The sequence below is a fragment of the Nilaparvata lugens genome, chromosome 7 (assembly GCF_014356525.2).
Source record: "Nilaparvata lugens isolate BPH chromosome 7, ASM1435652v1, whole genome shotgun sequence".
Lineage (NCBI taxonomy): Eukaryota > Metazoa > Arthropoda > Insecta > Hemiptera > Delphacidae > Nilaparvata > Nilaparvata lugens.
In genome coordinates, this window is record NC_052510.1 from 55,405,128 (window position 1) to 55,431,464 (window position 26,337).

General features: G+C 40.5%; 1 protein-coding gene across 1 annotated transcript in view; it reads right to left on the bottom strand.

Moving 5' to 3' along the window:
* Positions 1-26,337, bottom strand: part of LOC111059032 (endoribonuclease Dicer) — a gene marked incomplete in the record, with an annotated part of 135,688 nt that overhangs the window by 93,174 nt on the left and 16,177 nt on the right. Inside the window, 6 exon segments of the mRNA XM_039433199.1 lie at positions 923-1,096; positions 1,855-2,127; positions 10,465-10,612; positions 12,498-12,646; positions 14,966-15,206; positions 18,457-18,572. Coding sequence (XP_039289133.1) covers positions 923-1,096; positions 1,855-2,127; positions 10,465-10,612; positions 12,498-12,646; positions 14,966-15,206; positions 18,457-18,572 — 1,101 coding nt within the window.

The following is a 26,337-nucleotide window of genomic DNA, read 5'->3' on the forward strand; positions in this document are numbered from 1 at the left end:
AATTTAAACCATTAAGGTTGTGCAAAGGCTATTAAAAATAAAATTTATACTGGTGATATTTTTCAAAGTTTTTCGATTTGTATATCATTAAGCTATCAAAATGAAAAACTTTTCTCAGGAAAACATTTTTTTCCGATCATTACTTTTTGAGATATGAGCGCCTAAAGTTTAAATTTTTGGGACAGAACATTTAAAATTTGGTAAAAGATAAACCCTTGAGATTTAGAGGATAGATTCTTCATAGTATTGTTGATCTAGTAAAACAAAATTTTTCTGTAAATATCAATTTTTCAAAAATAACTCAACTAGAAGTTATTGTTGGTCATTTTTGGTAAATTGAATAACTTTCTCAAAAATCGATATTTTCAGAAAATTTTTGTTCTACTAGATCAACAATACTATAAAGAATCTGTCCTCTAAATCTCATGGATTTATCTCTTACCGAATTTCGAATGTTCTGTCCCAAAAATTCGAACTTTAGGCGCTCATATCTCAAAAGTAATGGTCGGAAATAGAATGTTTTCCTGCGAAAACTTCTTCATTTTGATAGCTTGATGATATACAAACAGAAAAACTTTGAAAAATATCACCAGTAGAAAGTTTATTTTCAACTTTTGCACAGTCTTAATCAATTTTTCACAAAAAACAAAGTTTATATTATCAATTTTCATTCAATTTGAGTACCAACCTTTAAAATAAACTGCACACAGGCTACTATTAATAGCGGATACTAGCTATTACGATAACATGGAATTTGAAATGTCCGGAACGCAAATATTTACATGAAATTTCCAATTTCCCATAGTAGCTAGTGGACGCTAGTGCAGCATTCTCAAGAATAAAATTAAAATTTACAGTTCATATCAACTACTCTCTCAATCAATCGATTGGAAATACTTGAAACTATTTTTGTAGTACATACCATAGGCCACTTTTTGGTGGTCAAAATTGCAAATTCGGAATCAGACTTCAAAAGCTCAAAGAAAGCCTTTTTTCGGTTGCCTTTTGGTTCACTGTACACGGGCTTCATTTTTATAATGTGCATGTAGACCTTTTCACCAGGCATTGGACGGCATTCACACATACATTCTGGAAACTGAAACGAAAATTGAAAGTAGCATAAGAATTCACGAATTTTGAATATACACTATTTACGGGAAGGAAAGGAATCATCATGATTTTTTTAGTTTTAACTGGGAAGAATGTTCAATTTTATTGTTATTCAATGAAAAGAGCTTCACCAGTTTGCATAGGATTCAGTGTGACACAATGCTTGCAGTGCTTGGAATTGGGTTCATCCTTCTTTAGATAGTGAACTACGAAGATCTTTTTTTTCAACCTCTGATCACATACTATAAGAGACAGACAGGCGGTAGGGGGGCGATTTTCACAGAACTGAATAGCTTATCATCCCCAACAACGCCCTGTGATCGATCGGTGCGGCCAGATCCTCAATATATTGTCGAGTTATAGAGCCGGAAACATTACCTCCTCACTTGAGTCTACCGCCAAGTGCTAGTTGCGTAGCATTACTCGTTTTTGGAGAAAAAGGCAATAGTTCAGCATAAATCTTTCAAAAAATGATTCAATCATCCGCAGGAAACATTATTATTAATGATTTTGTGCATGAATGACACTATGTCAATAGAGACCTATGTCCTCTGTTAATAGAGCAATTTCTATTTCTATTGAACTAATATTTCATTTTCTTGTGATAAGTGATTGATTTATTAAACTTTGATTTGTTACGTTTTTAAATTTTGGCAATAAAGAATTGAAAAAAAAATATTACAACAACCCAACCTAACTGTATAGTGAGTTTCACATGCGTGATCGTAAACGAATGTCACCAACCTTTTTGTTGTAGATGGACTTGCACTTTTTGGTGCCGACGAGCGTCTGCCGCTTGACGACGGGTCCCACACGCACGAGGGCGGCCGAGTCATCGGATTCGGTGGGAGGGGCCTCGTCCCGCCAGCAGGGAAACAGACCGCGGTCCTCCAGCTGCTGCGAGGTCTTGCCACGTGGCAGCATTTTGTCGTCCAGCTCGCGGCTGTCGTAGAGCAGTTTGCACGCCTTCAGTGCGGCCGATCGCTTGGCCAGCTCCACGTTTGGAAACGCATCGCTCTGGAACATCACAAGCATACAATACAGCTGAAATGTCACATAGTTGCATAAAAAGCAGTCGTTAGGTCATGTCAGAGGCCCTGAAATTGATCAGTTGCTACCTGAAAACTCTGACACCAGACCTGAGCCAGCCAGGTCACTCGATATTATTATTTACTAGGAGGTAACCCGTGCTTCGCAAGGGTCTATTTTAAAACTTTACAAACCGAAAACTTGACGTAATAAAATATTGGAAAATTGAAAATAGGCCTATAACCATCCTCGGTTAATAAAGAATCTTTATGCAAAAATTCAAGTCATTCAGTCAATTAGTTCAGACGTGATGATGCGTCAAACATAATTTTCCTATCCCGTCACGTGTATAAGCCAGCTCTTTCCATTATTATAGTATAGATGGATTATTTATCAGTATAACTTTTGAATGGTTTGAGAAATCGATGTGCTGTTTCATTTTCTCTTGAAATTCTGTATCGAAATCATGTATTATATGACAACCTTCCAATTTAAAAAAATGAAGTTAAATTAAAATGGCGGTTCCAAGATGGCTGACAAAATTTTGATGGGACAGAAAATCAGTTATTTTTATTCGAACAGGATCCCAATCATACCTTTCATCTAATCTCCCTTTTAAAAGAAATGTTCAACTGTTTCTATACAACAACTGGAAGCATGACAAATTGAAAACTTGATTTAATGAAATCTTGAAGAATTGAAAATAGGCCTATAACAATCCTCGGTTAATTAAGAAACTATATGCAAAATTTCAAGTTAGTCAGTTGAGTAGTTCAGACGTGATGATGCGTCAAACATAATTTTCCTATTCCGTACGTGTATAAGCCAGTGCTTTCCTTTATTATTAGTACCGGTATAGATTACGGTACCTGAAGAAAACATAATACTTAATAAAAACTCATAGTATCATATTGATTTTTCTCCAATACATCAATTTTAGTATCGATTAGATCCTCCTCAATTTGAATCAGGCAGCCTTTTGCTTCCCCAATTCCAAACAAAATACCTACAAACTCGTTTCACTCCTAATTTGTGTCTAATAGTAGGCCGACATTATAACTGAAGAATATCAATTATTACGGTACTAATTTTATTATGATCTATTCATGCATTTCTTATGGATTCCAATGACACAGCATGAAACCCATGTCCATTTCATTTGTACTGGTTGCAAAATTTTACATAGAATAATTAATTGATGAAATCTATGATCAATCTTAATGAAAAAACTTCCTTCAAAAAATAATTCATAATACGTTTCGAGGGAAACATTAAGTACAAAAAAAGGAAGTATCGGGATTCGAACCGAGGAACACTCGCGCCGTAACCGAGTACACTACCGCTAGACCACGGCTGCGTTCAAAATATGATGCCTTGTACTAACGTGATAACTCCCTTACTTATAAACAAACACATTTTTCAACAATTTAAGCTATTCTGTATAAAATTTCATGTCCGATAAATGGAATTTGAACATCAATTCTAGAAAATCTAGAAAGAAAATTGAAATTTGGGCTTCGAGGTGCACGATTTTGATATTTTTGGAATCTATGTGCAAAATTTGGAGATGTACCTCATTCCCGTTTGTGCTTGCCTGATGTTGTGTTGTGGTGGCACAGCACTGGATCCATATTTCGAGAGGGGCCTGGTCTGGGTTCCTGGGACGGTGGGACCACTTCATTGGTAGTTGAAGACTGCGTTTGCTCTTCCTCATCCATTTCAGTTGAGGAGGGTATTGACTCCACCACATCCATGACAGTAGGGGGTGGTATTGACTCTTCCACATCCCTCTCGGATTCACCACTTGTGTTGGTGGCTGGAGCATGAATCGTGGCCATCCGTTCAGAGTCAGTCATCTCTTCCCTGTGATGCATCACTATGTTGCCCGAAGATGCTTGTTCTGGAATATATGACAATTCTGCCCTGGCATCAATCAAAACATTGAGTTCAACTCCATTCAAACCAACCTGCATGAATATCCTTTTGTCGTGATCCTTGTTGTCCTGAGATTCGGATTGTACAGCTGATATTGTTGGGACTTTTGTTGTCCTACTCCCCGATAAGGGTGATCGCAACATAATTGGCTGTCTTGAAGGATTCAATTGGGGAGGATCCCACTCTACCTCTCTCGTGAATGTGTGAATATTCATCCTGTTTTCACGCATAAATTCCATGCCTAATAGCAACTCTTGTCCAAGTCCTTCCATTATAGACGCCACTAGTGGAACTGTGATTTGTCCTATAGTTACATTAGTTGTCAGCTTCCCATTTAATGGGGTAGATCGTCCATCAGCTAATATTGCGTGGTGATGAGTTGGTACCTTCCTCATCATCCCTATCTTTTGGAGAACTTCATAAACCTCATTACTCATATAATTAGCTTCAGCACCACTATCTAGCAATGCCCGACACTTTCTACCACCGATTGTCACAGTAATGAATAGTCTGTTGTCCCTTGATGACTCTTCAATCACAGGAATCCTGTGTGCCGTTCGCATCACTGCTGTCTTGTTTGGAGTTTTATTCTCCTTCTGCACATCACAGACACATTTCAGTGCTCCCTTTCCGCTCCTTTTACATGGTGGGATATCGGGACAGTGTGATCTCCAGTGCCCCGGTCTCTTGTATTGCCCACACATGGGTTCAGACTCACTAAGAGATGGTCTGTTACTAGTAGGGGTTATAACTGTCTCAACCTTGAGCCTTGTAATCTTTTTCGTGTCCTCAATCATGTGAACTCTCGAATTCTGTCTATTCTGTTTCTCCTCTGCTTTTATTTGTTCATACTCCCTCGCGAATTTCTCCAATTCGTTGATACTATGAACATCTGATTGCCGAATATACAATTTGTACCGTGGGAGGAGATTCTTATACACTCTCTGTAATTTATTCTCATCTGTAAAACCTCCTCGACGCCTCATGAGTGTCAGTACATCTTCGAGAAATTCGTCAAACGCTTCACCTTCCTTTTGCTTCCTTGCCTGAATTAGATTCTCGAGGTCCTCCTCATAGGTAAGTGGGTAGTAGCGTGATCTGAAATCTGTCACAAAATTGTCCCATGATTTCCACTGGTCACGACGATTACGCATCCATAGAGTAGCTTTACCAACTAGTAATTCAGGAAGGGCAACTAGTAGTTGGTTGCCAGTGAGCCCATAGGCTTGTTGTAGCTCGTCTAGCCTTTCTAAGAAGCTGGGAGCATCTGACTGGCCGTCGAATGACAGTCTCCAGCTTCTTACTTTGTCACATACCACGCCTGGGTCCATGGGTGGGGTTTGTGTTAATGTTGGTTCTGAACCCAGCTTGGGCACCTGTCGCTGAGTGGTTCTTACTTCGTTGCCTCGTGCCCCACGTTGGGCGCCAATCTATCACGTACACCCTGAGTAGCTTCAGAGGTGGGTGATTGATACCCAGGTGTTGCTCCTGGATGACTTCGCTCAGTCGTAATGTGGGCGGGGAAAGGAGGCAAGTCGAAGTTCCTCTTCCTTCTTCTTTGTGCCTCAGCTGGCGTGAACAGCACCTCCTGGTGCTTCTGATGGCGTGAAGGTCGCTCTCTTCTCTGATGACACCACTTTGATGTAATTTTGTATCGGCCTTACGGCCTCGGTTCCGCTCCAGTGAAGTAGGAAAAGGAAGGACAGACAGGATAGAGACGGCAGGCAACGGTCCGCTGTGCCCTGGGGAGAAGGAAGAATAGGGACGGCAGACAACGGTCCGCTGTGCCCTGGGGAGAAGGAAGAATAGGGACGGCAGACAACGGTCCGCTGTGCCCTGGGGAGAAGGAAGAATAGGGACGGCAGACAACGGTCCGCTGTGCCCTGAGGGGATGGAAAGAATAGGGACGGCAGACAACGGTCCGCTGTGCCCTGGGGAAATGGGAGGACAGGGACGGCAGACAACGGTCCGCTGTGCCCTAGGGAGATGGGAGGTCAGGGACGGCAGACAACGGTCCGCTGTGCCCTAGGGAGATGGGAGGACAGGGACGGCAGACAACGGTCCGCTGTGCCCTCGGGGAATGGAAGGTCAGGGACGGCAGACAACGGTCCGCTGTGCCCTGGGGAAATGGGAGGTCAGGGACGGCAGACAACGGTCCGCTGTGCCTAGGGAGATGGGAGGTCAGGGACGGCAGACAACGGTCCGCTGTGCCCTAGGGAGATGGGAGGTCAGGGACGGCAGACAACGGTCCGCTGTGCCCTAGGGAGATGGGAGGTCAGGGACGGCAGACAACGGTCCGCTGTGCCCTAGGGTGATGGGAGGTCAGGGACGGCAGACAACGGTCCGCTGTGCCCTAGGGTGATGGGAGGTCAGGGACGGCAGACAACGGTCCGCTGTGCCCTAGGGAGATGGGAGGTCAGGGACGGCAGACAACGGTCCGCTGTGCCTAGGAAGATGGTGCGCCATCGGTACCTCCCTTATCTCCGCGGTCGGCTAGCCTTGCTGATAGCCGAGCGTCTTTCAATAATATTATTTATTATTTTCTCGTCACAATTTTACTTTGTGACAAGATGGATTATTTATCAGTATACATTTTGAATGGTTTGAGAAATCGATGTGCGGTTTCATTTTCTCTTGAAATTCTGTATCGAAATCATGTATTATATGACAACCTTACAATTTAAAAAAAATGAAGTTAAATTTAAAATGGCGGTTCCAAGATGACTGACAAAATTTTGATGAGACAGAAAATCAGTTATTTTTATTCGAATAGGATCCCAATCATACCTTTCATCTAATCTCCCTTTTAAAAGAAATGTTCAACTGTTTCTAAACAACAACTGGAAGCATGACAAATTGAAAACTTGATTTAATGAAATCTTGAAGAATTGAAAATAGGCCTACAACAATCCTCGGTTAATTAAGAAACTATATGCAAAATTTCAAGTTAGTCAGTTGAGTAGTTCAGACGTGACGATGCGTCAAACATAATTTTCCTATTCCGTACGTGTATAAGCCAGTTCTTTCCTTTATTATTAGTACCGGTATAGATTACGGTACCTGAAGAAAACATAATACTTTAAAAACTCATAGTATCATATTGATTTTTCTTCAATACATTATTTTTAGTATCGATTAGATCCTCCTCAATTTGAATCAGGCAGCCTTTTGCTTCCCCAATTCCAAACAAAATACCTACAAACTCGTTTCACTCCTAATTTGTGTCTAATAGTAGGCCGACATTATAACTGAAGAATATCAATTATTACGGTACTATTTTTTTTATCTATTCATGCATTTCTTATGGATTCCAATGACACAGCATGAAACCCATGTCCATTTCATTTGTACTGGTTGCAAAATTTTACATAGAATAATTAATTGATGAAATCTATGATCAATCTTAATGAAAAAACTTCCTTCAAAAAATAATTCATAATACGTTTCGAGGGAAACATTAAGTACAAAAAAAAGGAAGTATCGGGATTCGAACCGAGGAACACTCGCGCCGTAACCGAGTACACTACCGCTAGACCACGGCTGCGTTCAAAATATGATGCCTTGTACTAACGTGATAACTCCCTTACTTATAAACAAACACATTTTTCAACAATTTAAGCTATTCTGTATAAAATTTCATGTCCGATAAATGGAATTTGAACATCAATTCTAGAAAATCTAGAAAGAAAATTGAAATTTGGGCTTCGAGGTGCACGATTTTGATATTTTTAGAATCTATGTGCAAAATTTGGAGATCTAAATCATTACCGTTTTTCCGGTATGCAATCCACAAGTTGACATGTTTTGATGCGAACAAACACAACCCTACTCTCTCTTATTATAGAGATTATAGCACAGTGGGACTACCGCCAAAGAAATCACCACTTCATAGTGTAACATTTATGATATGGACAGTGGTATCCACCATTTGTGACGTATCGCAAAGTAAGCTTTCACAATCTTGAAACGTTAATAGAACACAATTTATACGTATCACCATGTAAATATAAACTAAAATGAACAGTTAATATTACATCAATAAACCTGTATCAGCTACCGTCTATAGAATCCATTGACAAGACGAAGGATCGGCAACGTTGTTCTCCTATCTTTCTCCACTGCCATTATAACGTGGACCTCACTATAGATATGAGGATAAAATTAATTTCTTAGTATATTTTTTCTCTCCTCAAACGACCCTTACTTTATTTACATATCTAGTCAGTGATTGCTTGATACTAGGCAATCCATTCTGCCCCACCTGTAGAAGTTGGCAGGACTTGTAGGACCTGGTATAATCTATTAAACAATATTGTCAGAGATATTGTAGAATTGTTCCATGATGAAGAAGAGAATTGATTTTTTTATCAACTGAGATAGCTCTATGTATACAAAAATTAGTTTCGATGCTCATTGAAGTGAGAGACGATCTCCAAAAAAGATGATATAGAGGATGGAGACAATTAACACAGGACCGAGAAGCGTGGAGAGCTGTAGTGGAGGCGGCCAAGGCTCATATTGGGCTGTAGTGCTGAAGAAAAAAAAAGTTTCGATGCTCATGGCATCTTTGTTAGATCTTCAGTGTTGGATTGTCTCATTACAACCTCCAATAGAGTGCGACAACAATGAGAGTAAATAGTGTAAATGAACTGATTAACTTTAGAGAAGAAATAAGAAGCACAACGATTAATAATTTTTATGAGAATGACAAAAAAAATATGAAAAAGACAATCAACAATTAAAAAAATGAAGAAACTAATAAAATTTGAGGCTCAACACACTCTCCATTGATATTTTTGAGGTAAGTTATCAATAGTAATGTTTTTGTTACAAGAAATATTATTTTAAGAGCATATTATAGAACTTTTTTCGGGTAAGGTATTTTGTGGGCACCCAACATGGTCGGGTCGCACAAAAAAGTTTATATCTCCCGAACAAAAAAAAATAAATCTGAAAATTTCATTTTAAAGCTTAAAAACTGCTCTTTCTGCACATGTCCTACTCGCTTTGATAGTGCTATTCTTAGGCAAAACAACAGCGGGTACGCACTTACCCCAACAGGTGGGGGAAGTGCGCACCATGTGTAGACTTTTCTTCTTTTTTTCTATTTTTTTTTTTTTTTTTTTTTTTTTTTTTTTTTTTTTTTTTTTGAAGACGATATTAGTGAAACTAGTATTTGGAGTTGATAGAGAACTCTTCAAAGAATATTTTGGTATAAGTTTGGTGGCTTTTACCATAGAGAAACAATAGCGTAAGTAGATATCCCATGGTATAGAGAATTTAAGTCGCAGCTTTTACTGTTATCTCATGCCGATTACTGTCGATTATTGTCAATTTTTACTGTTTTGTTGGGGTGAGAGTGTAGGAACGGCACAATTTGAGAGACTACCAGCTGCATGGGAAAGAGCTACGTGAACTATCTGCTTGGGATAACGGTAAAAGTTGCGACATAAACGCCCTATACCATGGGATATCTACTTACGCTATCGTTTCTCTATGCTTTTACTCATAAAGCCATTTCAGAAAAAATTATCAAAAGTCAACTTTTTCAAATGTGGTCCGCACTTACCCCACTGCACCTTACGTTACATTACATTTTACAACAACGCTAACAAACTATTTTTTCCTCCACCCACTGTCAAAAGTACTTACTTTACTCCCTGAAACATGATACTAAAGTGTCACTTTTTCGCTCTCGGTACTAAAAAACAGAAAAACTCCCTAGGGAGTAAAAGTGACTCCATTTAAATAACATGGGAAGCATCTCTATTTTAAAAACGTACATTTGGAATAGGTCAGAAGGTCTAAGCTCAGATGAGGAAGCATATAGAGTAGTCATTAAACCAACTAAATTCAATACCTCAACCAGACATTTGATCGATATATAAAATTTATGTTTGTATGCTGAAATTATTATTACAAACTTCATATCTCTATACTAGAAAACATTTATATTTTTTTCTTTTAATCCATGTTATTCAAAATACCAGCCAACGAATATTACTTATTAACTAATCAAATTTGAAACGGGAACTTCATCATAGCTGTAGTTGTGGCTGTCGTTGTTGTTACAACTTTAGCCGACAGATAGTGCTGTCGGAGGAGAACTGTGATTACAAGCCAGCTGTTTCTGCTTACTTTTTAGATTATGTTGTAACACATTGTTTGGTCACATACGTTTTTAAAAATTATTTTATTTGCAGTTTTTTAAAAATGTAGGTGGAGGAAAAATGTTGTGTACATCACGAGTGAAAAATGTTTTTTCTCCCTCAGGAAAATTATTGCCCTCGGCTTCGCCTCGGGCTTCAAACTTTTCCCTCAGGGAGAAAAAACAGCACTTTTCACTCTAGATATACAAATAACTATTTGATTGATGAGATCAATATTTACCTTAATAACGTCTCGCACAGGAGACGAAATTGGTAGTTGTAAATAAACAACAATATTATTCTCATTGAATCCATTTTTTTTCGAAACCTCCTTCCACCAGAATGGAGTGAGCGTTGAGAACCTATCACAGTCCAAAGACATGCAGTACCTACAAAAAATAAATTATAACTGTAGCTAAATTTTAAATCGTAATATAACATAACCACATTTCCAAAATACAGAGTGAGTAGTGAGATGTATCCAAATGACGAAACAACAAGGAATTTTTCATCAAGAATTATTGATACAGGCATAAATAGGATACAGCTGAAACTTAATTTAAATATCAAATTATAATTCAGTCTGCAATGGAACAATCAAATAGGTCATTAAAATAAATAAAAATTTCACATGGTTTTTTATTGGTAGAATCCCTACAGACGAACGCAGACAGCCGGAAGTATGCAGACAGACGGAGGCAAAATCTCTCCCAGCGTTATAGATTGTTGTAACGCACACAGACATCCGTCTGCCTTTACGGGAAGGTCTCACTTAGGCTCAACTCACACTTACGCGACTCAGGTCGAGAAGAGACTCGACTCTAGTCGAGAGTATGTGTTTTCAAATGGTGACAGTCGCGGAGACTAGAATCGACTGGTCTCAGTGTTACCATTTGGAAACACATGCTTTCGACTAGAGTCGAGTCTCTTCTCGACCTGAGTCGCGTAAGAGTGCGTTGAGCCTTAGTCTGGTATTATATTTTAGCCGTCAACATGACTTCGGCAAGGAAAGACAATAAACTTCAACTGAAATCACAGACGACAGATGTGTCGTCCGTCACAGCGGAAGGCTTTGAACAACATTTTTGAGGTTAGGTTTTTGTATTTTCGATTTTTGGTGTTTATTTTTTCTTCGCTGCTTTATTAGAGGTTGAATTAATAATTTATTTATTCATTCGTTGTAATTATTATGTATGTATCATTATTAAATATCGGGGACCGAGCATTCGCTCTGGAGTACAAAATCATAAAAAAATATTACGAAAGAAGAAATTGTACTGTTGGATGCAAGAAGGGCCCGAGTCCAAAAATTCGATTTTGAGAAAAATGCCCTGAAACATTTCGAACAGAATAATTTTTTATTCTCAGTAAAAATGTATCACTCAAGTAACCATTGCATTGAAATTTAATCTTTTTTCTATTCATTATTTCTTCTATATTGAGAATTCTATTTGTAAAATAATGAGTAATTATCATTTTAAAAAAGATCTTTTCAGGCCCTTCTTGCATAAAATGGAATAAGAACACAAAAAATGTGTTTTATAATAATTTTTATTGATTATAAGATGGAAAATTGATTAGATGGTCAACTAAAATGAAAATACATATATTTGAAAAGTCATGGAATAATTTAAAATCTTAATCTTGTTCATGTGCTATTATTATTTCTTCATCACTTGGAATGTCCAAATCATCATCATCATTGTCATACAATAACTGTTCTGATGACTATAAAATTCAATAAATATTGATTGAACAGTAACTCATTGAATAGAAAATTAACTTTTAAAAGGAAACTTCTCCTAACTTTTGCAGAAACTAGTCAACTTAACTTGTAAACAAACGCATCAGGCCAACAAGCTATAGGTTGACCAACAGTGATTCACAAAAATTTTCATAACTCAGTCAGTTTTAAAGATACAGAAACGAGATTTAGCAGGCATGTACAGAAAACCAGCTGGAATTGGTTGAAGCGTTTTACGCAAAAAGGGCTTGAGTGACTTGAAGCCCTTCTTGCATCCAACAGTACAATTATAATAGTCATAGTTCATACAGAAATGGTCTAATCTAATCTCAGTGAATTGAGAATAATTCCCAGAGGAATGCAAAAATTTCCCTCACAAAGGCCCCGGTTGCACAAAAGCCGGTTAAATTTTAATCCTGATTAATTTCTATATTTTTTCGAACTTTTGTTTTTTCCAAACAATATTTTTACGAGTCGTTTGGCCACAATCAATACATAAGTTACGAAATGTTATAGTAACATTAACGTACCTATTAATCAGAGCTATAGGCGTAGATCCTTCAATTTTGGGACCATCAGGACCCAATGGATAGAATGGCTTTATCGTAGTCTTGAAAATTGAATTAGCCAATTCTTTCTCTGATGGAAGCGAGCGTTCCAGAAATTTACCAACCAATTCCTGAAAATTGAGCAAATATAATTTATTTATTCAGCCATGTATAATTATTCCACTTGAAATATGAGAAGGCATACCAGGCTCATGCCCAGAACTGTCCCTTTTCAAATGTATACTACAGTCCAAATCAAAATCTAGGTTAAGAAAAGATCACATTAACAGAACAGTTCACACTTCAAAAAATTAATGTTACAGCCTCCAACCAGATGTCATTTTGAAGTTTTGGAAATATTCTAAAACACTGTACCAATAACACTAGTGTATGTCTCCTGCGAATACATTTACAGGATGGAAAGTGAAATATTGTCCCTGAAAAATGTATGTTTCAAGTTTTTGAAGTTGAATAAATGATGAAAAGAGTGGTCGATATGCGGCGATTTTTTTGAACATCATAATTTGATTAATTCTAAACACTCTGGTGATAAAACCAATCCGATATCTCTCACAATAACTGAATGCCAAGCGATATAAAAATTTCTGTCAATAATGACCGTCATGTTGAATTTTTCAATGATGTCGAATATTTTCGTTGTTTCCATCATCAATATTCTTATTCGGCTTGTTGTAACGAAGAGATTGAGACCATTCGCAAGTGGTCTCTATCTTGAAGTAGTAATGAAAAAATCGATTTTATAGTTCTAGCTTGTTACCTCATGCGTAAGGAAAAACGTACCAGAAATCATGCAGGGTTTTCTTTGCAGGGCGCTGGGGAACTCATTTTTTGACGTACAGCGCATGAAGATATATCGTTCCAAAGTTGAAAGAACGCTCTAAATTTCATAGATTTAAAATTTCGCTACATCTTTTGCACAAAAAAAAAGTTATAATGAAATGAAATTTGAAAAAAAAAATAGAAAAAAGATGATTTGCCACACATTCTTTAAAGTTTTTTTTTTGTAATTCAGGTGAGAAATTTAGGTTTCCCTAAGAAACGGAATGGTTCTCGGTAATTCGTATACAGAAATTGCAAACAATAGGATTGATCAAGCTTACATTATATGTGATGTAATGTTTTATGTGAGATTAATAAGGAGATGGATTAATTATGATAATTAATATAATAAATAATCATTACCGTAAATAGTTTATACCAGTAAGGCTATTCTTTTTGAAGTAAAAATTGTTGTGGTGTGAACATAACCATACTTTCGACATTTTATTGGACTAAATTAGGGAATAGACGATTTTAGCTTGCGCATGTTTTCTCATTCCGCTAATGTAATAATTGTGATTCAAGGTATCAATCAATAAATAAATTTATTAAGGCTGTTCGGTAGACCTTTTTATTTTTATTTAAATTGAATAATTTTTTTAAATATAATTGTTATTATCATTATAAGAGTGAGAAAAAGTGACAACTGAAACTTTTAAGTGGTCTAATAAGCGAGTTATGGGTTGTTGAAGTGCTAAACTCCGTTTTCTTTCCAGATCATAAACTGTTTCGAATTTTCCATTAGAGTTTTTTTTTAATATATTCAGTATATCATTGGCTTTGTTCTAATTTGCGTTTTTCGCGATTAATGCCAAAATAAACAAGTCAACGAATTTACTAAAAATGTTAATTTTTTATTATGAACGATATGGGGAATAAAATGTTCTAGTTTGGAAAGATACATGATTTGAATTAAGAGAAGTTCTGTTAATATAGTCAAAACCGTTTATGATCTGGAAAGAAAACGGAGTTAGCACTTCAACAACCCATAACTCGCTTATTAGACCACTTACAGTTGCCACTTTTTCTCATTCTTATAATGATCCTAACAATTATATTGAAAAAGATTATCCAATTATATAGGGCCTACAATATCTAATAGAATACCATTAGTAATCTAAGGAGAGGAAAATTTCAATAGCTTCAAAAGAAAAATTAGACATTGGTTATTCAGTATTGGGATACAAAGTAGTGAGGAACTAATAGTAAGTAGGATTTAGATTTAAGTAGTATTCTTTTTAAATAAGGTAGATAATATATAGGTTGAAAATAGTACCTCGGCTTAGTATCTTTGTACTAGGTGATGCTTAGGGTAAAAGATATAGTTTTAGATTTTTTGGAATTTTTGTATTATCTGTTGTAGCATAAATTAGTATTAATTTGATGATAACCTCGACACATATATTATATAGTGAGGTATCATTTTCTAAACCCTGAATATTGTTATATTAAAAAATATGTAATATAATGTAATGTATGTATGAATTTATGAATAAACTCCTCTGGATGTGTCGTCCAACATCCAGAGAAATTAATTTAGATAATAAAAAAGTGTTCCGAACAGCCGTAACTAATTATAGACCAGTTTGATAATAATGAAGTTGACTCACATGTTTGAGCTTTGTTTCCAACCGTTCGAACTTATTAATCTTGCCTTCTACCTTATAGTCTTTGGCCTCGGTCATGATGTAGAACTTGCTTTGTCGGGTGCGCGCGCGGCCCTTGGACTGGATGTAGGAGCGCATGGTGGTGGGGGGGTCGAACTTGATCACGGTGTTGCACGTCTGCACGTCGATGCCCTCTTCCAGCACGTCCGACGCGATTAGCACGTTCGTGTCCCCACCGTTGAATCTGCAACAAATCGCATTCAATTCGTCTAGTCTCACGACATAATAAGAATAAGAATTTTATTAGCCATCAATATTTACAAGAAATACATTGACATCGTCAGGTAAATATAAACAATAAATTGTTTCAAAAAATAACAATAATACAGCAATATAGAACACTAGCTACAAAACTTCACTCCACTCAATATTAAAAAAATCATTTACAGTACGGTATATACGCACTGTCTAATTAATATTTCTTTTAATGTTTTCTTAAACTTATACAAAGGTAAGTGCTTGAAATAATCTGGAGTGGCATTATAAAGTTTAATTGACATGAAATGAAAATTTTTCTGGGACTGCATGAGAATATTGTTCAATCCGAAGCTTATGCCTGTTTCGTGGATTGATACTGTGGAAATTTCCATTTGCAAGATACTTATCTAGATGACCCTGAGCATAACACATAAAGTAGGCCTACATACATTGAGGGTAAAGTCAAAATTTTAAGGTTTATAAATTGAGGCTTACAGTGAGAATTGTATGGCATTTTTCCAACCATCCTTACTGCCTTTTTTGAAGGATGAAGATAGATTTTGCCTTCACACTATTTCCCCACAGAATGATACCATAGATGAGGATGCTTTGAATGTGCGCAAAATATACGTTTAGGAGGACGGACGAATCCACTGTACAACTCAGCCTACGAATAATTTGTAAATGCCCTTAGCCAATCTACCAGATAAATAGTCTAAGTGAGCATCCCAAGATAAATTCTGGTCCAAGTAGAGCCCTAAAAAATCATAGGAGGCTCATTCAAATCCCTGGTAAACTTGAAATACGAATCAGCTGTCTTGTTAGAGTTCAGGGATAGATTATTAACTGCACACCAGTCATTAACTAGTAGTTCTGTCAACAGTAGACCTCACACAGTATTCTCATCCACAAGTACCTGATAGAAACTATAGACCTTATGGAAATACAGCAATAGACTGGCTTCTCCACACATCTGTGTAATCACTTGTCAGCTGATTTATGATGAATAATTCTATAGTCTGATTTTTACTCTTATAATGGCGTATGAAGGAGGCTCCTTTTTCCTTTTATATTATCCTTGAAATGCAAAATTTCCAAAAACCTAGTAGGCTATATACGTCGACGCGCAATTAAAAAAGGAACATACCTGTCAAATTTCATGAAAATCTATTACCGCGTTTCGCCGTAAATGCGCAACATATAAACATTTAAACATTCAAACATAAAGAGAAATGCCAAACCGTCGACTTGAATCTTAGACCTCACTTCGCTCGGTCAATAATCAAGATGCTACTACATAGCTCTTTTTGTAGTTCAGATTTGGATGGACTACACATTCTCACACTAAAATCATCTACAAATAGATTACAGATTAGATACAGAATCTGTAAATAGATATAGATTACAGTCTCGCTTTGCCTATCGGCGGAGGGCCAATAGACTACAAAACTACCCGTTCAAAAACATTGAACATTTTTGAAACTGTATCTTTCCATAAGCAACAGATGCCCTTTTGTATATTCTCAAAAGCAACGTGTTGCATCCGAAAACATACACAAGGAGCTCTTTGGAGTTACGTTCTTTTAGCACACCACAGAAAAATACTGTGTTGAATAAAAATACTAAGAAATTGTCAAAAACCACAGATTTATTGATACTTTAGAAAGACCGGTTTCGGTTGTTACACCATTGTCAATCTCTGATAAACTTCTTTCCTCAGTGGCAAAGCACAGCCTATCAGCTGTCATTCGTTCAACATGTCATTGTTGGTGATACGTTGCAACTCTCTCATTCATGTGAAGAATCTTTGTATGTAGGGAGCTTCCTCCATCTAAGGATCTAGGGTCTCTGAAGCCTAATGTTTTTTGCAAATCCGTGAATATTACATCGCGAACCATACTTTGCAATTTACAGAACAAACTATTATGCCTTTTGAAGCTTATATTGCAAAGAGCAAGACTTATTGATGGAAGCAAGTCAAATATATATAAATATATATGTGTGTGTGTGTGTGTGTGTGTGTGTGTGTGTGTGTGTGTGTGTGTGTGTGTGTGTATGTGTGTGTGTGTGGTGTGTGTGTGTGTATGTGTGTGTGTGTATGTATGTATGTATGTGTGTGGTGTGTGTGTGTGTGTGTGTGTGTGTGTGTGTGGTGTGTGTGTGTTGTGTGTGTGTGTTGTGTGTGTGTGTGTGTGTTGTGTGTGTGTTGTGTGTGTGTGTGTGTGTGTGTGTGTGTGGTGTGTGTGGTGTGTGTGTGTGTGTGTGTGGTGTGTGTGTGTGTGTGTGTGTGTGTGTGTGTGTGTGTGGTGTGTGTGTGTGTGTGTGTGTGTGTGTGTGTGTGTGTGTTGTGTGGTGTGTTGTGTGTGTGGTGTGTGTGTGTGTGTGTGTGTGTGTATAAAAGCGAAATGGCACTCACACACTCGCAGAACTAAAAATCTACCGGACCAAAAACGTTCAAATTTGGAAAGTATGTTCTGTTGGCCCTTTAGAGGCGCACTAAGAACGGATTTGGAAAAATTTTCAAAGATACGCCCAAAATCTGCGTTTTTCCAGCGTTTTCTCAGCTTTATCGAGAACAAATGAACAGAAAATGTTCAAATTCAGTACAGAAGCTCAGCTAGGGTGTAATAATGTTGTGTTAGAAGGAATTTGCAATAACGTCAAAGATACGCCCGAGATTAGCGTTTTTGCTTTTTCTCAGATTTATCGAGAACAAATGAACAGAAATTGTTCAAATTCAGTACTGATGCTCAGCTAGGGTGTAATAATGTTGTGTTAGAAGGAATTTGCAATAAGGTCAAAGATACACCCAAAATCTGCGTTTTCCCAGTGTTTTTTTTGTGCTTTCTCAGCTTTATCGAGAACAAATGAACAGAAACTGTTCAAATTTAGTACAGAAGCTAAGCTAGGGTGTAATAATGTTGTGTTAGAAGGAATTTGAAATAACGCCAAAGATACGTCCAAAATCAGCGTTTTTCTCAGCTTTTCTGCGTTTTCTCAGTACTTTGACTTTCTGATTGAATGAAGCATGCTCAAATGAAAAATGCAGGCGAGCAAAGCGAGCCCGCTGATCTTATTTTGGGACGATCCAGGCGCCCCCTGGCTAGACGGATATGGCGAGCGAAGCGAGCCTGACGGCTAGTTGCTGATATTTAGAAGACAATTAAAATTGTATTCGTTTTATAAATTCTATTAACATTGTATGTCTTCTACACATCACTAATTTTTATTCTTACCTTTTCAATACCTTCTTATTGACTTTCTTCTCGAGCAAGCCTTCTCGGGTGTCATTGAAAGGATTCGTATTGTAGCCAACAATGAAGTCGCTCTTCACATTGGGAAGCTTCAGATCCTGCAACATTTCAATTATATCAAGACTAGGGCTCAACTCACACTTACGCGACTTAAGTCGAGAAGAGACTGCGACTCTAGTCTCTTCACGACGAAGCATGTGTTTTCAAATGATGACAATCAGACCAGTAGACTCTAGTCTCCGCGACCTCACGACTGTGAGACTGATTCGAGCGTCGACTCGACATCTTGGTCGAGCCTCGACTTGAGTTGCGTAGTACCGTGCATTTTTAATTAAAGTGAGATTATGTTTTATGAAAGTGACGTTTCATCATTTTAGAAAAGACAATAATAAGAATGAGATAAGAGAATATATTTATAATAATTATTATGAAATTTGTTACATGCTAAGTAGTGACAAATTAGATCTATAAAGTAAGGTTAGAAAATGGAGTAGCATTTATTCATTTATACTCTGAGTAGATTTTTGCCCACACCTTTCTCTATCAGAGTCTATTCAATGAAGTTTCACTCGATATCTCTGATGCCAATGTAGTTAGTGCTGACTTAAGAATTGATGATTTTATTGTGAAGGTGATTGGGGTTTATAGATCACCAAGTAATCAAAATATTGATAATTTTCTTAATAGTCTGAGTAATGAAATCAGTAAAATTCCTAATGGAATAAATGTATGTGTGGCGGGAGACATGAATATAAATACACATTCAACTAGTGTTCCTGTTCAAGATTATCTGCATATTTTCAATAGTAATGGCTATAAGTCTTACATAAATGGTGATACCCGAGTAACAACCACAACAAATTCTTGCATTGACCACATTTTTTATAAAAATTCAGGCAACCATTCTATGTTCACTAAAGGATTATATTTAGGACAACCATAACTGACCACTACGCGGTTGTACTGAACTTGGTGAAGGTCCCTATCAATAAGGATAATAGAAACGTATTGATAACACATTAACTAGAACCAACTATCATGCACTATTGGAACGCATAAGGAATGAAGATTGGGGAGAAATCTATACCGTGAATGGAAGCATTGACACTATTATGGATAAATTTGTCGATCGTTTGACCAGTCTCATCAATCAATGCAAGAAGGTAAAAGTGATACCTAACAGACTTCGTCCCCTGAAGCCCTGGATATCTGAAGGCATCATAAGATCAATAATCACGCGGGACAAAATGCATTCTAGACTCAGAAGAGATCCTAATAACAATATCTTAAAGAATGAATATAAGGCTTATCGTAATGGTTTGAATAAGATCATAAATCATGCAAAGGAAGTCTACTATAAAGGGAAAATTGAAAATTGTAATAACAACAGCATGAAGTTGTGGAAGTGCATAAACGAGGTTATAGGTGAGGCCAGTATCAAGGAAAAGAGTACTGAACTTGATGCTCACTCCCTCAACAATTATTTCACAAATGTGGGTAAATTACAAGCTCAAACTATCAATATCCCTGATAATACTGGTGATCGATTTCCTGCAATACAGATCGATAATACGTTTTTTATGAGACCAACGTGCCCAGTTGAAGTTGAGGCAACTATTAAAAATCTAAAGAACAACTGCAGTCCTGGTATTGATGGTCTAGGTAATATTACGCTGAAGAAAATAGCCAATTTTATATCTCAACCTCTCGCTTTCATTTTTAATAGATGCTTTGAGGAGGATATTTTCCCGAGCACCTCAAATCAGCCAAAATAAAACCTCTATTCAAACAAGGTGACCCGACTAATCCCTGTAATTATAGACCGATTAGTCTTATCAGCAACCTTGCTAAAATAATGGAGAAACTAATAAAGTCAAGAGTTGTTTCTTTCTTGAATCTTAACAAAATAATCAACAAGAACCAATTCGGTTTCCAAAATAGTAAAAGTACATCTGACGCTCTAATAAAATTCATCAATACTTTATCTGATAAAAAAACTCCAATAAGAAAACTATTGCGGTCTTCCTAGATATACGCAAAGCTTTTGATACAATACCTCATAATACTTTGTTCAATAAACTAGAGTCCTATGGTTTCAGAGGAGTCTCGCTTAAATTGTTCAAAAGCTATCTGAGTAATAGAACCCAGTCCCTAACCATAAATGATCAATCTAGTGTAACTAACTTAACTTCTTATGGTCTTCCTCAAGGTACTGTACTTTCTCCATCCTTTTCATACTCTATGTAAATGACTTTTTAAATTTAAGACTTCTAAACTCAACTGTGATATCCTTTGCAGATGATACTGCAGCTATTTTTCACGGAAATTCATGGAATGAAGTTCATACTATAGCTGAAAATAATATGCTTTTAATTAAGAAGTGGTTAGATAAGAATACCTTAAGTTTAAATATTGAAAAAACTAATTACATTACTTTCTCTGCAAATAGAGTAGGGCAGCCTAACGAGAATCAAGATTTGAGACTCCATTCTCAGTGCAATTTAAACTTGGGTAATGTGATTGTCCCACCATTAAAAAAGTCAATAATACTAAGTATTTGGGAATTATAATTGATGAAAACCTTAAATGGGATGTTCATATTAAATACATATGTAGAAAAATTAGATATTTATCCTTTAAATTTTACCAAGTTAACAGAATTCTTAATAAGAACCACCTGAAAATGATGTATCATGCTCTAGTCAAGTCAATTCTGCAGTATGGCATAGTTGTTTGGGGAGGCTGTTTCAACTGTCATATTGCTGAATTATTTGTAGCACAAAAACTGATAATTAAAACTATATTAAACAAACCCAGGCTCTATCCAACGGATATGGTTTTTAGTGATTTTGAGGTCATGACTATACGTCAATTATACATAAAAACCGTAATTGAGTACTTAATAAAATATAGATCCGATTTTCCTCTCACAATAAACTCTACTCTTAATTATTATAATCTAAGGGCCACTGCTAACAAATATGTAACCTATAACACTAATATTGAATGTATAAGGAGGCAATTAATTTACATAGGTACTAAAATAATAAACCTCATTCCGAATCACTTTCTCATGGACAATAAGATCAGCGGAAAAATTAAACTGGATATAAAAAACTGGACATACAGTAATTTCTTCTTCCATTTAGATATATGACTCGAGATTTCTGCTCCAGCATTTTTTTTTTTTTTCATTAGTTTTTTCATTTTTCAGTGGACTCGCTTACCTTTATTTTGAGTACCTATTCCTCTGTTTTCTTCCTTCCCCCCATTTCTCCCTTCCTTTTTTCCTCATTACTTCTCTTCTCTTCTTTGCCTGCCTATTACATGGGAAACCATAGTTGGCTAGGTATCTTCCTCTCTTTTTTCTCTTCTCCAACACACCCAAACACTAAGCCCATGGTTTTTTATATTTGTAACATTTTATTGTGTTTTATTTGTTTCGTAAATCTTTGTAATTTTGTTTTGTCTTGTTTTGTGTGTTTTTAATAAATTGAAAAAAAATTGAAATTGAGAGTTCCCAGTGTCGCTCTGGGCCGGCTAAACTCAGTCGGCGACTGGGGTGGGCCGCAGCAGGGGACGGGAGTCTTGGTGGGGCGTCCGTCAACCACCCTCGTTCGAGTTGGGGGTTGAAACAGGGTTTTGAGTGTTTTGGAGAAATGTTTCCCTCTTTTAGGAAAGAGGGGCCGTGCTTTCGCACTGCCAAACAGGGTTGGTCGCGGAATGAAGGGAACAGGAACCTTGCAGTGTTAGTCGTGAAAAAGGGCTTCGTGTCGGGACTAAGTCTTAGTCCTCGGGCACCGGGTGTCTTCCCGGGGTCCGGGTTGGTTGCGGAGCTCTGGTAAAGGCTTTCCCTGGCCTTCCCAGAGGTCTTCTTCCGGTTCCGCACTGGTTTGGTGCGCTGCGGCGGCCCGCGCTCTGGACTTCCCTAAGTCCTACTGGCCGGGCACTAGCTGTCCTCCCGGGGTCCGGATCGGCCGCGGAGTTGCGGGAAAGGCTTTTCCTGGCCTTCCTAGACGTCCTCTTGCGATCCCGCACTAGACCAGCGCGCTGCGGCGGCCAGCACTCTGGACTTTCCTAAGTCCTACTGGCCGGGCACTAGCTGTCCTCCTGGGGTCCGGATCGTCCGCGGAGTTGCGGGAAAGGCTTTTCCTGGCCTTCCTAGACGTCCTCTTGCGATCCCACACTGGACTACTGCGCTGCGGCGGCCAGCACTCTGGACTTTCCTAAGTCCTACTGGCCGGGCACTAGCTGTCCTCCTGGGGTCCGGATCGTCCGCGGAGTTGCGGGAAAGGCTTTTCCTGGCCTTCCTAGACGTCCTCTTGCGATCCCGCACTGGACCAGCGCGCTGCGGCGGCCAGCACTCTGGACTTTCCTAAGTCCTACTGCCGGGCACTAGCTGTCCTCCTGGGGTCCGGATCGTCCGCGGAGTAGCGGGAAAGGCTTTTCCTGGCCTTCCTAGACGTCCTCTTGCGATCCCGCACTGGACCAGCACGCTGCGGCGGCCAGCACTCTGGACTTTCCTAAGTCCTACTGGCCGGGCACTAGCTGTCCTCCTGGGGTCCGGATCGTCCGCGGAGTTGCGGGAAAGGTCTTTCCTGACCTTCCTGGATGTCCTATCTCGCCTCGATGCCCCACTGGTGGCCTACCAATGGGGAGTCAGGTTTCGACCAAACCTGACGTGTTGTCGTTGGTCGAAACTGGCAACCCGTCGTCCAAACAGGTTAAGTGTCGTTTAACACTCGCCCCAAACGAGTGTAGAGCAGTGGAGTTCACTGTGTGAGAGGCTAATCAACTTTAGCCTCGACACAACTCCCGGTCGCTGAAGAAATCGGAGTTCACGTAGTACGGGTGTACTGTGACGTTGCTAGCTGCTCGCTGCTTCCTTCTCACCTCTCTCGACCGCTCGACTTGGCTCTCCGAACCCGACTGCCTCTTGCTGGCCTTTCTCGAGCCTCCCTCAGTGACCGAGAGGGAGGGGAGAGAGGATGCGCAGCAACGCTGAGCGGTAGGCCAGTGGCTGGCTTGAACGTTGACCCCTCAGATTCTATGATAGATAGCCGAGCGTCGAATAAATGAGCCCTAAATTCAATGCCTTTCTCTAGTTACGATATACATCGTGACACACTGTTCCTACTAAGGGAAGGGGGGGAAAAGAGAGGGGGAGGAGAGGGGGGGTGAGGATGGAAGGGGTAAACGGCAGACAGAAGGTCCCAAATGCCTGAGTACATTCTGCCGCCTCTCCGCCGGTCAACATAGACCGAACATAAACTGGGCGCCAGGTTGGTTCCTCGCCAACCGGTGGTGATGCGTCGGCACCATCCGAAGAAATGAGCAAGCTACCCGGCCAGATCCTAGGCCTAGCTTCAGAGAAGATCTTGAAGATCTGCGCCGTGCTTCCGCACTGCGATGGGGGACGCCGGGCTTTCGCACTGCAGAAACGCCGTGCTTTCGCACTGCAAAGGACCGCCGTGCTTCCGCACTGCAATGGGGGACGCCGTGTTTGCACACTGCAAGAGGCCGCCGTGCTTCCGCACTGCGATGGGGGAGGCCGTGTTTGCACACTGCAAGAGGCCGCCGTGCTTCCGCACTGCGATGGGGGACGCCGTGCTTTCGCACTGCAAGAAACGCCGTGCTTTCGCACTGCAAAGGACGCCGTGCTTCCGCACTGCAATGGGGGACGCCGTGTTTGCACACTGCAAGAGGTCGCCGTGCTTCCGCACTGCGATGGGGGACGCCGTGCTTTCGCACTGCAAGAAACGCCGTGCTTTCGCACTGCAAAGGACCGCCGTGCTTCCGCATTGCAATGGGGGACGCCGTGTTTGCACACTGCAAGAGGCCGCCGTGCTTCCGCACTGCAATGGGGGACGCCGTGTTTGCACACTGCAAGAGGCCGCCGTGCTTCCGCACTGCGATGGGGGACGCCGTGCTTTCGCACTGCAAGAAACGCCGTGCTTTCGCACTGCAAAAATAAGGACGCGGTGCTTTCGCACTGCAAAAGGAATGCCGTGCTTTCGCACTGCCCGGGGCGCCGTGCTTCCGCACTGCCAGGAACACCATGCTTTCGCATCGCGAAAAGGACGCCGTGCTCCCGCACTGCAGAGTTGCCGTGTTTCCACACTGCCGAGGACGCCGTGCTTCCGCACTGCAGATGAGAGCGCCGTGCTCTCGCACTGCCAGGAAGGGCGGGTAACACAAAAAAAAAAACGAGGTGAACACACCTCAGACAGGTTCTGAGAACCTAAGTAGCATTGCAAGGGAAACGCCGTGCTTCCGCACTGCAAAGAGTCGCCGTGCTCTCGCACTGCAAAATAGGACGCGGTGCTTTCGCACTGCCGAGTCGCCGTGCTTCCGCACTGCCCAGGACGCCGTGCTTCCGCACTGCAGGTGAGAGCGCCGTGCTTTCGCACTGCGTGGGAGCGCCGTGTCACACTTGCAGGACACTGCCGGGAAGTGTCGTGCTTCGCACTGTACATAAATGGACGCCGTGCTTTCGCACTGCCGAGTCGCCGTGTTTTCACACTGCAGAAGGACGCCGTGCTGTCGCACTGCAGGTAAGAGCGCCGTGCTCTCGCACTGCCAGGAGGGACAACACAGGGTACACAAAACACACAAAAAAACACAGAAACACAAAAAACACAGAAACACAAAAACACAGAAACACACAAACACAGAAACAAATCGCCGGGCTTTCGCCCTGCGGGCCGTGCTTGCGCACTGCGTGCCGTGTTTTCACACTGCCGCGGTGTTCCCACACCGCGAAGGTGTGCGTCCGCGTAATGACAATCCAGACACTCACTGACCGATGTGTCATGCTTGCGCACGACGTTCGGACGAGCTCGCAATCTGGCTGCCGTGTTCCCACACTGCCTTGGTCAAGCTCGCGCACTACCTTTGCCGGGCTTTCGCCCTGCGGGCCGGGCTTTCGCCCTGCATGCCGTGCTTGCGCACTGCGATGGGGGACGCCGTGCTTTCGCACTGCAAGAAGCGCCGTGCTCTCGCACTGCAAAAATAAGGACGCGGTGCTTGCGCACTGCAAAAGGAACGCCGTGCTTTCGCACTGCCCGGGGCGCCGTGCTTCCGCACTGCCAGGAACGCTATGCTTTCGCATCGCGAAAAAGGACGCCGTGCTCCCGCACTGCAGAGTTGCCGTGTTTCCACACTGCCGAGGACGCCGTGCTTCCGCACTGCAGATGAGATCGCGGTGCTCTCGCACTGCCAGGAGGGGCGGGTAACACAAAAAAAAACGAGGTGAACAACACCTCAGACAGGTTCTGAGAACCTAAATAACATTGCAAGGGAAACGCCGTGCTTCCGCACTGCAATGAGTCGCCGTGCTTTCGCACTGCAAAAATAAGGACGCGGTGCTTGCGCACTGCAAAAGGAACGCCGTGCTTTCGCACTGCCCGGGGCGCCGTGTTTCCACACTGCCAGGAACGCTATGCTTTCGCATCGCGAAAAAGGACGCCGTGCTCCCGCACTGCAGAGTTGCCGTGTTTCCACACTGCGAGGACGCCGTGCTTCCGCACTGCAGATGAGAATCGCGGTGCTCTCGCACTGCAGGAGGGGCGGGTAACACAAAAAACGAGGTGAACAACACCTCAGACAGGTTCTGGGAACCCAAATAACATTGCAAGGGAAACGCCGTGCTTCCGCACTGCAATGAGTCGCCGTGCTCTCGCACTGCAAGTGCCGGGCTTTCGCCCTGCATGGCCGTGTTTTCACACTGCCTTGCTTCGCCGTGCTTGCGCACTGCATGTGCCGGGCTTTCGCCCTGCATGGCCGTGTTTTCACACTGCCTTGCTTCGCCGTGCTTGCGCACTGCATGTGCCGGCTTTCGCCCTGCATGGCCGTGTTTTCACA